Source organism: Schistocerca nitens, chromosome 5 (assembly GCF_023898315.1).
Source record: "Schistocerca nitens isolate TAMUIC-IGC-003100 chromosome 5, iqSchNite1.1, whole genome shotgun sequence".
NCBI classification, from domain to species: Eukaryota; Metazoa; Arthropoda; class Insecta; order Orthoptera; family Acrididae; genus Schistocerca; species Schistocerca nitens.
In genome coordinates, this window is record NC_064618.1 from 572,483,912 (window position 1) to 572,502,575 (window position 18,664).

At 46.6% G+C, this 18,664-nt stretch overlaps 1 protein-coding gene across 1 annotated transcript in view; it reads left to right on the forward strand.

The window, feature by feature from the left end:
- LOC126259320 (UDP-glycosyltransferase UGT5-like) overlaps positions 1-18,664 on the forward strand; it is a 156,904-nt gene that overhangs the window by 113,090 nt on the left and 25,150 nt on the right. The window contains exon 3 of the mRNA XM_049955999.1: positions 13,087-13,309. Within this exon, the coding sequence (XP_049811956.1) occupies positions 13,087-13,309 (223 nt within the window). The remainder of the gene's footprint in view (positions 1-13,086; positions 13,310-18,664) is intronic.

Sequence of the window (18,664 nt, forward strand, 5' to 3'; positions counted from 1 at the left end):
CCTATCCTGTCCCCCCCTCCGCCTCCTCCGCCCATCAGGGGGCTCTGCCTCCGCCTCCCAAATCCCTCCCTTCCAAATCCTCCTCCCCCGCGGCCCCCGCCCCCTCTGCCCCAGGGGCCATCCTTCCTCCTCCTCCCCCCCCCCCCCGCCGCCTGAGAAGCGATCCTCTTCTCAGGCGTCCATCGGGGAAACGTTCCGGACCCCAGCTTCCGAGGTCCGGCGTTCCAAAACGGACCCCGTGCGTGAGGACCTTCTTCGGGTCCAGCCCACCATCCCTGTGCCTCCTCGGCCTTCCAAGAAGGCCTCCAAGAAGAAGTCTCTCGCCCCCTCTCCACCCCGGCGCGTTTCGTCTGACGCTCCATCCGTGAGTCGCTGCTCCCGGCCGTCCTCAGTTTCGCCAGGACGCTCTGCTGCCAGGCGCTCAGCTGGCCTTTCGTCGGCAAACGATGCTGCCCCTCCTACACAACCAGGGACAGCGGCCGCAGCTGGCGACGAGTTGATGGAACCGGATCCGCCTCCCGTCGGTTGTAGCGTTGTTCCCTCGCAACCTGGCCCTCCGCGGCCGTCGAGGTGACCAGCTCTTCCCCCGTCTCGTTTCCCCAACTTTTTGACTAGCGATGGCGTTGTTTCATTGGAACATAAGAGGTATTCGATCTAATCGGGAGGAATTACAACTGCTCCTCCGCCTGCACTGTCCGCTCGTCCTTGGTCTCCAGGAAACCAAGTTGCGCCCGACTGACCGTATTGCCTTTACCCACTATACCTCGGAGCGGTATCACCTCACCCCTGTGGATGGTGTCCCAGCTCATGGTGGGGTCATGTTGCTCATTCGGGACGATGTCTATTACCATCCCATCCCATTGACCACCCCACTCCAAGCAATAGCTGTCCGCATTACTCTTTCTGCTTTTACTTTTTCAGTTTGTACCATCTACACTCCGTCATCTGCTGTTAGTCGGGCTGACATGATGCACCTGATCGTTCAGCTTCCCCCGCCGTTTTTATTGTTTGGCGACTTCAATGCCCATCATCCCCTTTGGGGCTCTCCTGCATCCTGTCAAAGAGGCTCACTCTTGGCGGATGTCTTCAACTATCTCAATCTTGTCTGCCTCAATACTGGCGCCCCGACTTTCCTCTCGTACTCTACTCATACCTACTCCCACTTGGACCTCTCGATCTGTTCTACCACTCTCGTCCGTCGGTTCGAGTGGTATGTCTTTTCGGACACCTATTCGAGCGACCACTTCCCCTGTGTCGTTCGTCTCCTGCACCACACCCCATCCCCACGTCCTTCGAGCTGGAACATACTGAAAGCTGACTGGGGACTTTACTCCTCCCTGGGGACCTTTCCGGACCACGATTTTCCCAGTTGTGACAGTCAGGTCGAATACCTCACGGCTGTTATCATCAATGCTGCCGAACGTTCCATTCCTCGTACTACTACTTCTTCTTCACGTCGCGTTTACGTCCCCTGGTGGAACGAGGCTTGTAGGGACGCTATCCGTGCTCGATGACGTGCTTTACGCACCTTTCGCCGCCATCCTACGTTGGCGAATTGTATTGAATACAAACGACTCCGAGCGCAATGCCGTAGAGTCATCAAAGACAGCAAAAAAGCTTGTTGGGCCTCTTTCACCAGCTCCTTTAACAGTTTTACTCCCTCTTCCGTCGTTTGGGGTAGCCTGCACCGGCTGTCGGGCATTAAGGCCCACCCCTCGGTACCTGGCCTGACCTCAGGTAATGAGGTCCTTGTTGATCCTGTGGCTGTCTCCAACGCCTTTGGCCGCTTTTTCGCGGAGGTTTCAAGCTCCGCCCATTACCATCCAGCCTTCCTTCCCAGGAAAGAGGCAGAAGAGGCTCGGCGACCTTCCTTCCACTCGCTGAATCTGGAAACTTATAATGCCCCCTTTACTATGCGGGAACTCGAACGTGCGCTTGCACTGTCCCGGTCCTCTGCTCCGGGGCCCGATGCCATTCACGTTCAGATGCTGGCACACCTTTCTCCGGCGGGCAAAAGCTTCCTTCTTCGTACCTACAATCGCGTCTGGACCGAAGGTCAAGTCCCCATGCGTTGGCGTGACGCTGTCGTTGTTCCTATACCCAAACCCGGGAAGGATAGACACCTTCCTTCTAGTTACCGCCCCATTTCTCTTACAAGCTGTGTCTGTAAGGTGATGGAGCACATGGTTAATGCTCGGTTAGTCTGGCTTCTTGAATCTCGACGGCTACTTACCAATGTTCAATGCGGCTTTCGTCGCCGCCGCTCCGCTGTCGTCCACCTTGTGACCTTGTCGACATTCATCATGAACAACTTTTTGCGAAGGCGCCAAACGGTAGCCGTGTTCTTCGACTTGGAGAAGGCTTATGATACCTGTTGGAGAGGAGGTATCCTCCGCACTATGCACAGGTGGGGCCTACGCGGTCGCCTGCCCCTTTTTATTGATTCCTTTTTAACGGAACGAAAGTTTAGGGTACGTGTGGGTTCCGTATTGTCAGATGTCTTCCTCCAGGAGAACGGAGTGCCTCAGGGCTCCGTTTTGAGCGTTGCCCTTTTTGGCATAGCGATCAATCCAATTATGGATTGCATTCCACCTAACGTCTCAGGCTCTCTCTTTGTCGATGACTTCGCGATCTACTGCAGTGCCCAGAGAACATGCCTCCTGGAGCGCTGCCTTCAGCGTTGTCTAGACAGCCTCTACTCATGGAGCGTGGCAAATTGCTTCTGGTTCTCTGAAGAGAAGACAGTTTGTATCAACTTTTGGCGATATAAAGCGTTCCTTCCGCCATCCTTACATCTCGGTCCCGTTGTTCTCCCATTCGTGGACACAACTAAGTTTCTAGGGCTCACGTTGGACCGGAAACTGTGTTGGTCTCCACATGTCTCTTATTTGGCGGCCCGTTGTACACGTTCCCTTAATGTCCTCAGAGTTCTTAGCGGTTCATCTTGGGGAGCGGATCGCACTGTCCTGCTTCGCTTGTATCGGTCCATAGTCTGATCGAAGCTGGATTATGGGAGCTCCGTCTACTCGTCCGCTCGGCCATCCCTCTTACGCCGGCTCAACTCCATCAACCATCGGGGGATACGTCTTGCGACCGGAGCCTTCTACACTAGTCCTGTCGAGAGTCTTTATGTTGAAGCTGCCGAGTTACCATTGACCTACCGGCGCGACGTACTGCTGTGTCGGTATGCCTGCCAGCTGTTGTCAATGCCCGACCACCCCTCTTATCAGTCCTTCTTCGCCGATTCTCCCGACCGTCAGTATGGGTTATGTGTCTGCCCTGCTGCCCCCCGGAGTCCGCTTCCGTCGCCTGCTTCGACAATTTGATTTTGCCCTCCCTACCACCTTCAGAGAGGGTGAGAGCCCGACACCACCTTGGCTCCAGGCTCCGGTTCGTATTTATCTCGACCTCAGCTCACTCCCGAAGGAGGGTACTCCGGCTGCAGTGTATTGCTCACGGTTTGTCGAACTTCGTGCTCGACTTGCCGGTCCCACCTTTATTTACACCGATGGCTCCAAAACTGACGATGGTGTCGGCTGTGCCTTTGTCGTCGGGGCCGCCACCTTTAAATACCGGCTCCTCAACCAATGTTCCAGCTTTACGGCCGAGCTTTTTGCTCTCCATCAGGCCGTTCAGTATGCCCGCCGCCACCGCCATTCATCGTATGTACTCTGCTCTGACTCACTCAGTGCTCTTCAGAGCCTTGGAGCTCCCTATCCTGTCCATCCCTTGATTCAATGGATACAGCAGTCCCTCCATTCTTTCGCTGATAATGGTGGTTCTGTCAGCTTTCTGTGGGTTCCCGGACATGTAGGAGTGCCTGGGAATGAGGCTGCGGAAGCTGCAGCCAAGGCTGTAGTCCTCCTGCCTCGGCCAGCCTCCCATTGTGTCCCGTGATCTGACGTTCGTGGGGATGTATGTAAGAGGCTTGTGTCGTTGTGGTGGGATGCTTGGTCATCCCTCCAAGGAAACAAGCTCCGGGCAGTAAAACCGCTCCCAACTGCTTGGACAACATCCTACCGACCATCTCGGCGCGAGGAGATCCTTCTGACCAGGTTGCGGATTGGGCATTGCCGGTTTAGCCACCGCTACCTGCTCTCCGGTGACCCAGCCCCGCAGTGCCCTTGTGGTCAGGCGTTAACAGTGCGCCATGTTTTATTGTCGTGTCCCCGTTTTAGTCAATTTCGTGTTGTCCTGTCCCTGCCATCTACTTTACCGGATGTTTTAGCTGATGACGCTCGAGCAGCTGCTCGTATTCTGTGTTTTATAACTTTAACTGGCTTGTCCAAAGACATTTAACCTTTTTACTTATTTTATCTGCATATTTGTCAGATCCTTCTGGTGTCCCCCCATCCCCTTGAGTTTTACCACATTCCATGTGCTCTCACAACAGTGACTGGGCGCTAATGACCTCAGCAGTTGAGCGCCCTTAAACCCAAACAAAAAAACAAAACAAAAAAAAAAAAAAAATTAAACACTTCCTTCCAAGCAGTCGCTGTCCTTCTTTCCCTTTCTGGATACACTTTCTCTCTTTGTACTGTATACATTCCATCGTCCACATCAATGACATGAGCTGATCTCCTTCATCTTCTTGGTCAGCTTCCACCCCCCTATTTGATGGTTGGGGACTTCAATGCCCACGACCCGCTTTGGGGATCTCCACATCCTTGTCCGCATGGCTCACTATTGCTAGACATCTTCCACCAAGCGGATCTTGTTTGCCTCAACACTGTGGACCCTACATTTTTGTCTGCCTCCACGACAAATTTCTCTCATTTGGACCTTTCGGTCGGTACTGTTCCACTAGCTCGGCACTTCGAATGGTTAGCCCTTGCTGATACACACTTGAGTGACCACTTTCCATGTGTCCTTCGATTGCAGCCACAACTGCCATATATGCGCCCGAGACGCTGGAAGTTTGCCCAAGCCGATTGGACACTTTTTTCGTCTCTAGCGACTTTCGATGACCGTCACTTTCCTAGAGTCGATGATGAGGTCACTCATATTACAGACGTTATTCTTACAGCTGCGGAACGTTCAATACCTTGCACCTCCGAATTGCCCTGGCGCCCCCAAGTTCCGTGGTGGAACGAGGCATGCCGTGACGCAATACGTGAGCGGCGACGTGCTCTTCGCGTTTTCAGACACCATCCTACATTGGCCAACTGTATCCGCTATAAGCAGTTCCGTGGGCGGTGTCGTCGCGTCATCTGTGATAGCAAAAAGGCAAGCTGGGACTTCTTTACTAGCTCATTTAATACCTTCACTCCCTCCTCGGAAGTTTGGAGTCTGATTCGACGGTTATCAGGCGCGCCTAGTTTCTCCCCGGTCTCTGGGCTTGCTGTCACGCATGATACATTAGTGGACCCTGTCGCAATTTCTAACTCATTGGGTCAACACTTTACTGAGATTTCGAGCTCTTCAAATTACCCGCCAGCGAGTGTTTCTCCTGAAGAAACGTGCAGCGGAAGTGCGACCTCTTGCTTTCTCCTCTCAAAATCGCGAAAGCTACAATACTGTTTTATCCATGCGGGAACTCCAACATGCACTCTCTTGTTCTCGCTCCTCCGCACCAGGACCGGATGGTACCCACATCGAAATGTTGGTGCATTTATCATACCATAGTCTGCGTTACCTCCTTCACCTTTATAATCGAATTTGGACCGACAGTACTTTTCCCAGATGATGGCGGGACGCTATCGTCGTTCCTGTTCTGAAACCTGGAAAGGACAAACATCTCCCCTCTAGCTATCGCCCCATTTCTCTCACGAGTAGTGTATGTAAGGTTTTGGAGCGTATGGTGAATTGTCGTTTAGCTTGGTGGCTGGAGTCCCGCAGTCTAACAGCTGACCAATGCGGCTTCCGATAGCATCGTTCTGCAGTTGACCATCTTGTTGCTCTCTCCACTTATATCATGAAAACGTTTTCTCGGGAAACGCCAAACGGTAGCAATATTTTTTGATCTGGAGAGAGCATACGATACTGGTTGGAGGACAGGCATCCTCCACACACTGTTCTCTTGGGGCTTTCGCAGTCAGTTGCCCCTTTTTCTTCGTGAATTTATGGCTGAGCACACATTTAAAGTGCGGGTGAACACTACTCCCTCCCGTACTTTCTCCCAAGAAAACGGGGTACCCCAGGGCTCCGTGCTAAGTGTTGTACTGTTTGCCATTGCCAAAAATCCAATTATGGATTGTCGTCTCCCTCTTCGTGGACGATTTTGCGATCTACTACGGCTCTCAACGGACCAGCCCTCTTGAACGACATCTTCAAAGCTGTCTCGATCGCCTCCACTCTTCGAGCATTGAAACAGGCTTCTGCTTTTCTCCCAGTAAGACCGTTTGTGGTAATTTTTGGCGTCGTATGGAGTTTCTTCCACCTTCCTTACATCTAGGACCTGTCAACCTTCCGTTTTCGGACGTCGGTAAATTCTTGGGTCTTATGTTTGACAGAAAACTGTGCTGGTCCTCCCACATTTCCTATCTTTCGGCTCACTGTCTGCGATCCCTCAACACCCTCCGTGTCCTGAATGGTACCTCCTGGGGAGCGGACCGAGTGGTCCTTCTCCGCCTCTATCGCGCCTTAGTGCACTCGAAATTGGACTATGGAAGCATAGTTTACTCCTCTGCTCGGCCGTCTATTCTTTGGCGTCTCGACTCTATCCACCACCGTGGATTACATTTAGTGTCTGGAGCTTTTTATACCAGCCCTGTGGAAAGCCTTTATGCTGAGACTGCTGAACCTCCGCTGTCCAATCGGCGAGCTGTCCTTCTGGGGTGTTAGGCTAGCCATTTGTCTTCCATGCCTGCTAATCCGGCCCATGACATTTTTTTCTACGCCTCCTTGTACAACGCTGCCTTGGCTCCATCCCCGGACGTGCCTGCTCCATGACCTTTGTCAGTGTCCCAAGGATGGTACCCCTTCACTTGTTTATCGTCGGGCATTTTCTGCTCTATGTGCACAAATGACGGAAGCCACATTTATTTACACTGACGGCTGAAAAACATCGTTTGGTGTTGGGAGTGCCTATATTGTTGGCGACACCTCACATCGATTTCGGCTTCCCGACCAGTGTTCGGTTTATACTGCGGAGCTTTACGCTGTTCTCCAGGCTGTCCAATACATCTGTCGCCATCAGCAGATACAGTATGTTATCTGTTCAGATTCTCTCAGCTCTCTCCTCAGTGTCAAAGCTCTTTACTCTGTACACCCTCTGGTCCATCAGATTCAGGACTGCCTCCACTTGCTCCACTTGGGGGGCATCTCGGTGGCGTTCCTCTGGATCCCAGGACACGTTGGTATCTGTGGGAATGAGGCAGCTGATATAGCGGCCACGGCTGCAGTCTCTCTTCTTTGACCAGCTATTCACACGGTTCCCTTCGCCGATCTACGGAGTGTTATGTCGTCGTGTTGTTCTTTTATGGCATCCACATTGGTCGTCACTTCCCCACAATAAATTGTGGGACATGAAAGCTCTTCCCTGTGCTTGGACCTCTTCCTCCTGAACGCGTCGTCGGGAGGAGGTAATTTTAACTAGACTCCGGATAGGGCACTGTCTTTTTAGCCATTGACATCTTTTAAGCGGCGATCCTCCCCCACTCTGTCCCCACTGCTCTCAGCTGTGGACGGTAAGACACCTTTTACTTGAGTGCTCCTATTTTACTCCGTTACGCGCCCATCTACAGCTGTCGCCTGAAATATCGTCCATTTTAGCCGATGACACGCGCTCAGCCGATCGCGTTCTCGAGTTTATTAGTGCCAGTGAGATGTCAGTCATTTGAAGCTCTTTGGGGACAACCAACCCCTTTCTGTAGTGGTTTTTAAAGCTTTCCTTCTGCTTTTAGTTTCTCCAATTTTTTGAGTTTCGTTCCCATTGCTGCTGGTTTCCATTTTCGTTTTTTACTTTTTCCTAAGTCACAAACCGGGCACTAATGACCATAGCAGTTTTGTGCCCTAAAACCAAACCAAAGAAAAACAAAAGCACAATGCACCTGATGTGAAAAACATATGTTTTTGAGGGTGTTTGGATACTTTTGATCACATAGTGTAGTTATCAACCTGACTTGACTCTTCTTCTCACAAGGGTTTTTGGAGTGATTTTTTTTCTGGTATATTTTGTCAAGGCCTCTTGATTTTGCAATTATTTTATACACTGCATTTTCTTTAATCTTTCTGTAACATATTCATTCAGATGCTTCATTTACCAGAGCTAACAAATACATACAGTTCACATACAATATTATGAAATGGAAAATTGCTCATAACCATTTAGCAAAGATGCTGAGTTGCCAATAGGAACAACAAAAAGACTGTCACAAATAAAGCTTTCGGTCAGTAAGGCCTTCTTCAAAAATAGGACATGCACATGCATGCGCAGACGTAACTGATACACACATTACTGCAGTCTCAGGCAACTGAAGCCACACTGCGAGCACCTGCACCAAGAATGATGGGAGTGGTGACTAGGTGGGGGTAAGGAGGAGGCTGGGGTGGGGAGGGGGAGGGATAGTAGGGTAGGGGTAGCAGACAGTGAAGTGCTGCTGGGGAGCATGCAGGGACAGGGTGACAGGGTGGAGAGAGGGTAGGGCAGCTATGTGCAGTTGGGAGGTTAGACGGTGGGCAGGGGTGATATGCGGGAGGGGGGGGGGGGGGGTGGAAAAGAAAAGTAAAAAAACTGGGTGAGATGGTGGAATGAGGGCTGCATAGTAGCGCTGGAATGGGAACAGGGAAGGGGCTGGATGGGTGAGGAGAATGAGTGACAAAGGTTGAGGCCAGGAGGGTTACAGGAATGTAGGATATATTGCAAGGAAGGTTCCCACCTGCACAATTCAGAAAAGCTGGTGTTGGTAGAAAGGATCCATAAGGCACAGGCTGTGGAGCTGTCATTGAAGTGAAGGATATTATGTTTGGCACTGTGCTGAGCAACAGGATGGTCCACTTGTTTCTTGGCCACAGTTTGTCGGTGGCCTTCCATGCTGACAAACAGCTTGTAGATAACATGAGTGGCTTCACAAGTAGCCCTGCCTTTGGTGGGATAGGTAATGTTTGTGACCAGACTGGAGTAGGCGGTGGTGGTGGTGGGAGGATGTATGGGACAGGTTTTGCATCGAGGTCTATTACAGAGGTATGAGCTGTGAGGTAAGAGGCTGGGAGCAGTGGTTGTGTAGGGATGGATAAGCATGTTGTGTAGGTTCAATGGGCAGTGAAACACCACTGTGAGAGTGGTGGAAAGGATAATGGGCAGGGCGTTTCTCATTTCAGGACATGATGAGAGTTAGTCAAAACCCTGGCAGATAACATAATTGGTTTGCACCAGTCCTGGGTGGTACTGAGACACAAGAGGAATGAAGTCTGTGACTGGATGGTGGGACTTTGGGACATGGTGGCAGACTGGAAAGATAAGGTATGGGAGATTTGTTTTTGTACAAGATTGGGAAGATAATTACAATGTGTGAAGACTTCAGTGAGAACCTTGGTATATTTTGTGAGGGACCGCCTGTCACTGTAGATGCGATGAGTATGGGTGGCTAGGCTGTATGGAAGGGACTTCTTGGTATGGAATGGGTGGTAGCTGTCATTGTGGAGGTATTGCTGGTGAAATGGATGGAGGTACTGATGTAGCCATCTGTGAGGTGGAGGTACCCCAGATTTCTTTGTAGGTAATGCCTTCATAGGAGAAGTATGAGGGCTATTCAGAAAGTAGGGAACATTTCTGTCTGATGCTGCTAGGTGTGCACCGTCACGTATATTTTGATATGTGAATGCTCAGCAGCTCAGTTGGCATCCATCCGTGACAGCAGGAACATCTCTGTGTGTCTGGTGTTTCCAATATTCAAATTTGAAATGTGTGCTGTGATTGAAAACCCTGCCAGTTGTGAGTTGCAGTCTGTGATACAGTTTTTGTTGGCAATAAAACTATAACCTAGAGAAATGTAATTATGAACTGTGAAGTGTACAGAAACAACGTAATGAGTGAATGTTCCATCTGTACATGGTACATTTGGTTTAAAAATGGCCGAACCAATGTTCATGATGAAGAGTGGACGCCCAAGCATTGTGACTGATGATCTTGTCACTAAAGTTGATGAAACAATTCTTGAAAACCGTCACTTCACAATAATGGAGCTTTTACTTTCTTTTCCACAAGTTTCGTGGACTTTGTTGTTTAAAATTGACACTCAAAAACTAGGCTACCGCAAATTTTGTGCATGATAGGTGCCCAAAATGCTTACAGAGCAACATAAAGAACAGCGGGATTAATGGATCGAATCATAACCAGTGATGAGACTTGGGTGAAAGACACCAATTGCAAGACAAAATTACAGTTCATGGAGTGGGGGCACACAAGGTCCCCACAAAAACCAAGAAAATGTTTGCAAACCTTGTCAGCAAGGAAGTTGATGGTGACAGTGTTTTGGGATAGGCAAGGTGTGCTTCTTATTGATTTTCTCAAATGTGGAGAAACCAAAAATTCTGCCCAGTACTGTTAAACTTTGTACAGCCTTAGAAGAGCAGTTGAAAACAAACGCCAAGGAAAGCAGACATCTAAAATTTTGTTTTTGCAAGACAATGCCTGACCTCAAATGGCAAACTGCACTAAAGTATTTCTTAATTCATTCAAATGTGAGATTTTCCCTCATCCATCCTACAGCCCCAGTCTTGCACGAAGTGACTTCCACTTGTTTCCCAAGATGAAGAACTGGCTTATTTTAAGAGTTCAAAAATTTTTTCCCAATTAAACATTCCATTAATATTGCACCTAAATGTATTAATGTTTTCACCTTGTTTATTATTTCTTCTCGGTGTTACACTTACTGCTTGTGTAGTACCTCTAGATGTTCAGAACTGAATATGTTGTCTTTTTGAAAATGAGAATTTACAGAAAACAATTCAATGATATTTATAAGAACATTGCTACTCATTCTTTCTGTTGCTATATGCATGTATGGATTGTACATTACTAGTTAGATTGGCAAAAGGGCTAATTCTCTTTGTTGTACATAAGATGCAAGCTTGCTTACATATATGGTCACAAATAAAACTTTTGGCCTATTTTTACTGACTGAAAGCTTCATTTGTGACAATCTTTTTGTTGTGCCTATCTGTGATTGAGCATCTCTGCTGTATGGCGAGCAGCAACTTTCCTTTTCATAATATTGTTACTATTAAAATGAACAATTTTTCAGTTTTAATTCCCAAGCACAAGCTTTTGTAGGCAGATCACTACAAAGTCTACTTGTTTCAATTCTATCAACTTGTATCTTGTCTTAAAGTATGTAACAGCTCCTCATTTGCCCAATATTAGTTCTACATTGAGCAACTTCTCTAACCCTGTGACTATGTGGTGTCAAATAGGCACAGGATGTCTATCTTTTCAGAGCTCTCTACATTTTCCAGATGGACAAAAAGTTCTTCTATCTTATTACTCAGTCTTCTAATATTCTGATGAAATAAGCTAACCTTACATTCCTGTGCTTCCTTCAGCATTTTTATTCCTTCAACATTGTTTGGATCTTCCCTTGTTTAACTCTTGTGACAACAGGACACATGATTCTTGACTCTAATCTAAGAAAGGTATCCCCTCTGACACCAGTAGTGACAGGAATCTTTTGGGATAGTGCACACACCAATGCACACTGAAAGCGGTCACTTTTCTATTAAATCAAGGATTTCATTTCATATAATTTCAAATTCTCAGGAGAGCCAACCATGACAAAATGGTTCCACCTGGTGTGCAAGCTATATGAGACAGGATGAATACCCCCAGACTTCAGGAAGAATGTAATAATTAAAATACCAAGGAAAGCAGGTGCTGACAAATGTGAATATTACTGAACTGTCTGTTTGATAAGTAATGGCTGCAAAATGCTGACACACATTTACAGATTGGGAAAACTGGTTGAAGCCAGCCTCACAGAAGATCAGTGTGAGTTCCAGAGAAATGTATGAATACAAGAGGCATATTGACCCTGTGACTTATTCTTAGAGGATACGTTAAAGCCTATATTTATAGCACCTGTAGATTAATCTTCTTACAATGTTGATTGGAAACACTATTTCAAATTCTGAAGATGGCAAGGATAAATTATAAGTAGTGAAAGGTTATATAGAGCTTGTACAGGAAACACTGCTTTTATGAGCTGAAACCATGAAATGGTAGCAATAGTTTACAAGGGAGTGAGATAGGGTTGTAGCCTACCCCTTATGATGATCAATCCATAAATTGAGCAAGAAGTAAAAGATACAAAAGAAAAATTTGGAGAAGAAATCAAAAGGATCAGGGAGACTAAATAAAAACATTGTTGTTTGCTGTCAGAAACAGCAAGGAAACTGGAAGAGCAGTTGGATAGAATGAATGTCTAGGAAAATAAATTGTAAGGTGATCATCAGCATAAGTAAAAAATGTGGAATGAAATGTAGTTGAATTAAATCAGAAGATGATGAGGGAATTTGATCAGCAAATGATACTAAATGTAGCACATAAAGTTTTCTATTTTGGCTGCAAAACACCTGATGAGTAGAGAGGTTATAAAATAAAGGTTGGCATTTTTGGAAGCATGGGAAATTTTAAGTGTTAAGAAGTATTTTCTGAAGGTGATTGTCTGGAGTGTAGCCATGTACAGAAGTGAAACATGGATGATAAAAAAAGTCAGACAAGAAAGGAATATAAGCATTTGAAATGAGTCAAACTGGGGAAATAAGAAATTTATGGTTCAAATGGATGTAGGTTGCAGTAGTTATTTGGAGATGGAGGCCTGCACAGGATAGAGTTGTGTGGAAGCTGCATCTAACCAGTCTTTAAATTAATGACCACAACAACAACATATACTTCAATATAACACATCTTGATAATAAACTAGCTAGCATTTAGTATGGATCTATTCTCCATTTTAACCAATGAAAATGTAATTTTTAATTTTGCTTGTTGTTGAAATCGTAAGTAATCTTTTTGGCATTACTTCATCTATGTCTACATTGCAAGAAAAGTATTTTCTTCTGTGAAATACTTTTGCCAAGAATTGCAAACAAAATTGTTTCTGCTTCTATGAACTGTCTCTGAATATTTGCATCCAATTGTTGTTCCAGGACATAGAACAATTCATTATTGAAGCAAAGCATGGTGTCATCTATTTTACATATGGATCAACTGTTCGTTCTGAGACATTCCCTGAAAGCAAAAGAAAAGCTATTTTGGATGCTTTTGCAGAACTGCCACAACATGTTATATGGAAATGGGAAGCAGAGGATTTGCCAGGAAAGCCCCCCAATGTAATGATCCGCAGTTGGCTGCCGCAATTTGACATTCTCAGTAAGTACTTGTTTCCACTACAATGGAGTATGTTATTGAATAATAATGTTTCATATCTCTTTCAGATTACAATCTTGATAGTTTCTAATAGAATTCAAACTTCAACTGTGTTAACTATTGAATGAACTAATGAACCTGTAACACTTTCTTAGTTGATGATATCCTGGGTAAGCAGGTAGGCCAGAGAGGAAGGATAATCCATTGAACAGTAAATACCATAACACTGTGTGCATTGTCATGTTGGAATACATTTCTGAAAACAAGATATCACTCCAGTCTTTCATGGCAGTTACTATTCAGAGTAGTTGCACTTCATAGCAGCTGGTCAACCAAGATGACCTGTACTATGCCATACCTTCACAGCAAAAATCTGTTGAACACAGGATAACCAACTCCAGGTGGTGGTATGCAGTCAACAAAACAAAACTGTTTACATATCTCAGTAAGTTCAGATACTTTCAGTAGTGTACAGTTCACACAAGTGGTACTGCAACACACACTTTCAGCAGTGTCTTTGTTTCCTTCTTATTGTACCAATTTTCCTGATAGACCTTTTGGATCCTTTGTGACTGCATGTAACTGCCACATATTATTTTATATATAAAATTGTAATACTTACTTTCATTTGTTTGAGAGGCAGAGATGCTTTTCCCTTGAATACACAAAGAAGAGCAAGTATGTTTAGTTGCATGGTAGTGGCATGGCAGCATTTGAGCATTACAGAAGCAGCACAAGCTTGGAATGGTTCAAGATTGGGGAAGGAAACTGGCCATGCCCATTTCAAAGGAACCATACTGACATTTGCCTGGGGCAATTTTGCGAAACAACAGAAAACCTAAGTCAGGATAGTCGGATGTGAATTTGAACTCTCATTGTCCTATGTGCTATCCATTGTGCCACCTCACTTCGTTAATATAGCTGAGGTATGCTAAACATGATAAAACACTGTCACAGCCAGGTGTATGACAAACAGCCATTTACTACCAGAATTTCTCAGCTTATGTGGACCAAGACAGACAGTGCCCTGGCACTCATCCAGTGTGATGTTTGCAGTGCATGTGAAACAGCAGCCAGGTGCAGCTTTCAACCTTGCTGTGCCCAGAAGCAGTGGTACAGGACAGAGGTAACTGAACAGCTTTGAGTTTTGCACTTAGGGAAGGTATCATCTCAGAAAGACAGCATGTTAGTTGACACCTTTGTGGAATGTATGTTTCTAAACACTGTCCAACTAAAGAAGGAGACCAACTTCCTGAATGCTTGCAAACCACCAGCAACTGCTTATGGAGTGCTGGCATTAGAGCCCACCCCCCCAGGGGGCTCAGCACACTTGGCAGGTTCGTGCTTGGCTAACACGGACCCCCCAGCCTTCGTAGCATTTTTTTCATTCCGTGCTGCCGGTCTATCCTCTTGCTATTCTTTTTCCCCTCCCTTGGGGAACATGTCTCGGGTATTATTGGGAATGTTCCGCATTCTGTCGCTGACATATGAACAGTCTCACCTTCGTTTTTCACTTCCTTTTCCTTTCTTTTTTTCCCTTTTCCTTTCTTTGTTTTCCCTTTTCCTTTCTTTGCTTTCCCTTTTCCTTTCTTTGCTTTCCCTTTTCCTTTCTTTGCTTTCCCTTTTCCTTTCTTTGCTTTCCCTTTTCCTTTCTTTGCTTTCCCTTTTCCTTTCTTTGCTTTCCCTTTTCCTTTCTTTGCTTTCCCTTTTCCTTTCTTTGCTTTCCCTTTTCCTTTCTTTGCTTTCCCTTTTCCTTTCTTTGCTTTCCCTTTTCCTTTCTTTGCTTTCCCTTTTCCATTCTTTGCTTTCCCTTTTCCTTTCTTTGCTTTCCCTTTTCCTTTCTTTGCTTTCCCTTTTCCTTTCTTTGCTTTCCCTTTTCCTTTCTTTGCTTTCCCTTTTTCTCCCTTTTCCTTTCTTTGCTTTCCCTTCTCCTTTCGTTCCTCTGCTTCAGCATTTCAGGATCCTACTTTTTCTTTTTCCTCCATGTGTGCTCCCGAAGGCCGGCACACTTGTCTGATGAATAACAGGTGACTGGGTAATTCGTAATTCCCAGCCCGGGTCGACAGGTAGGGTTCGCACGTACCCCCCATGGTACAGACCAGACCCAGGGAGGGGTGACTGCCTGAGTTGCAACCTTCCCCAATTGCTGATTAGTCCCTCTGTCAGGTGTTCCGGAGGTGTGACCTGAGGTGTGAACAATCACCCAAGGCGGGTGCACCCCCTTGTGCAGGGGGGCCCCCAGTTGGGAGCAGCACACCATCGTAGATGCTGGCAATCGTGGGGAATTCCTCACGATGAGTTAATCATCTTCCCACTGTGTACAAAATGTAAATGTAATGAGGCTAATGATTCAAAGAACCTTCCCACCGCACCACGGTTCCTCGTGGCCTCGCATACTGATGACCGTCAGTCCTTCGCCACAGTAAATCTGTTTATTATTAACAAAGGTGTTGATGCAATTGCTGGCCCTGTGAAATCCTGCTCTCAATTATGGAATGGCACTTTGCTCTTGGAGACGGCTTCTGATGCTCGAGCACAACTACTGCTTGCTGCCTCGCTTCTCCACAGTTACCCTGTTCGTGTCAAGGCCCATAGAACTTTGAATTTTTCCCATGATGTAATTTACACAAAGCTGCTAGACAGTCTAACCCAGGCTAAAATTCAATCTTACCCCTCTGATCAGGGTGTCATTGCCATCCATTGTGTATTTAGTACCCACCCTCACTCTCTTCCTCACGTTTGATAGTGGTGCTTCCGTCCAAGCTCAAAGAAGGCTATGCAGTTAACACAGTCCAGCCGTACATTCTGAATCTGATGTGCTGCTACCAGTGTCATTGCTGCCTTCAACTTACTGGGCAGCTACCTCCCCCATGTTTGCTACTGGGTGACTTTAATGCACATCATCCTTTTTGGGGGTTCTCCCAGGACCTGTCAGAGAGGTGCCCTCTTGGCTGACCATCTTAACCAACTTAACCTTTTCTGCCTTAACACTGGAGCACCCACTTTCCTTTCTAACTCCTCGCATACCTATTCCCATTTGGGCTTACCATTTTGCACTGCTCAGCTTGCCCTTTGTCTACAGTAGTCCGTTCTTTCTGACACCTACTCGAACGAAAATTACCTGTATGCTCTCCATTTGCTGACTACTACCCCATCAGCGTGCATGCCCAAATGGCAGCTTACAAGGGCCGACTGGCAGCTTTACTCCTCCCTGGCGACCTACGCAGAACAAGATTTCCCCACATGTGATGACCAAGTGGACTGCCACACCGAAGTTATCCTTACTGCTGCAGAACATTCCATTTCTCACACTTAATCATTACCACGTCGTGTCCCAGTCCCTCGGTGGACTGAGGCATGGCACGATGCAGTTCGTGCATGGACACGTGCTCTCCATGTTTTTAACCGACACCCTACAATGGAAAACTGCATTCATTATAAACAAATGCTTGCAAAGTCTCATCGCATTCTTCTGGATAGCAAAAGAGCTAGCTGGATTTCATTCACTATTTATTTTAACAGTTTCACACCTTCCTCTGTTGTGTGGGCCAACATCCAACGGCTCTCTGGGACCAAGATTCATTCCCCAATTTACGGCCTGACAGTAGCTGACGATATCATTGTGGACCCTATTGCTATCTCCAACACCTTGGGCTTCCATTTTGTGGAAGTTTCTAGCTCCTCCCATTATCACCCTGCCTTCCTCCATTGGAAACAAGTGGAGGAGGCTCGGGTCATACCCTTCGCTTCTTCAAATTGTGAGTGCTACAATGCCACTTTTACTATGAGGAGCTAGATCATGCTCTCAGTTCATCCCGATCCTCCGCCCCAGGGGCAGACGCCATCCATATTAAGATATTCCACCACCTTTCTCTTGCAGTCAAGCACTTTCTGCTTAACACAAACAAGCATATCTGGACAGAGGGCACATTTACCGGATGATGGTGTGAAGCCACTATCATACCTATACCTAAGCCCGGTAAGGACAAAAACCTTCCTTCTTGCTACTGCCTCATCTATCTTACCAGCAGCATTTGCAAGGTGATGGAATGTATGATTTATGCCTATCTGGTGTGGTGGCTAGAGTCTCGCAATTTATTAATTAATGCACAGTGTTCATTTAGAGCGTGGTGTTCTGCAGTTGACCGTCTTGTTACTTTGTCCACCCATGTCATGAACGGTTTTCTGTGGAAATCCCAGACTGTGGCCGGGTTTTTCAACATGGAGAAGGCCTATGACACCTGCTGGAGAACTGGTATCCTCCATACTTTTTACACATGGGGCTTCTGTGGGTGCCTTGCCTGTTTCCTTTGGGCATTTTTACAAGACAGAGTTTTTCAAGGTGCATGTGGGTTCTGCCTTGTTGGACACTTTTATTCAGGAAAGTGGTGTGCCTCAGTGTTCTGTCCTGAGCATCATCCTCCTTGCTTTTGACATTAACCCTATAGAGGCCTGTCTCCCGATGGATATCTCCAGCTCACGTTTTGTTGACAATTAGGGGGTGTCATCAGATGGTGCACGGATACTTCATCGAATTTATGATCATATCACTGCAGATCAGTATGTGCACATCATGAAACATACAATGGTGCCAAACTTGAGAGTGTACTATTTCAGTAGAGTCATCCAGTTCCAGCAAGACCACTCATCAGTTCATATGGGTCGACTCATTCAGCAATAGTTTTCATAACAAGCTGACATTGATCTGATTGACTAGCCGGTTTGAGTGCCAGACTTGAATCCTACTGAAAATTTATGGGCCAAAATGAAGTGTCACATGAACTTAGACTGGCAGACACCATCCCCATGGCTGGCCGGGGTGACCAAGCGGTTCTACGCGCTACAGTCTGGAACCGCGCAACCGCTACGGTCACAGGTTCAAATCCTGCCTCGGGCATGGATGTGTGTGATGTCCTTAGGTTAGTTAGGTTTAAGTAGTTCTAAGTTCTAGGTGACTGATAACCTCTGAAGTTAAGTCCCATAGTGCTCAGAGCCATTTGAACCATTTTTTGAACCATCCCCATGCTCACATGACCAACTGTGGGATCTGGTGTTGGAAACATGGAAGTGTGTTTGATGATGAGACATGTGTGACCACCTGCTTGCCACATTCAATGAGGCAGGCAATTTATGCTAATGGTGGGTGTGTTTGATGATGAGATATGTGTGACCACCTGCATGCCACATTCAATGAGGCAGGCAATTTATGCTAATGGTGGGTGGATATCATTCTAGCCTCATACCTGATGCGAAACTTTCCTTGTCTTGCATTACTCGTCTTTGTCATAATTGTGTGTGTGTTAGTGGCAATCTGTGGAATCATTGTACTTTTCATTTTATTTACTGAACTAGCTTACA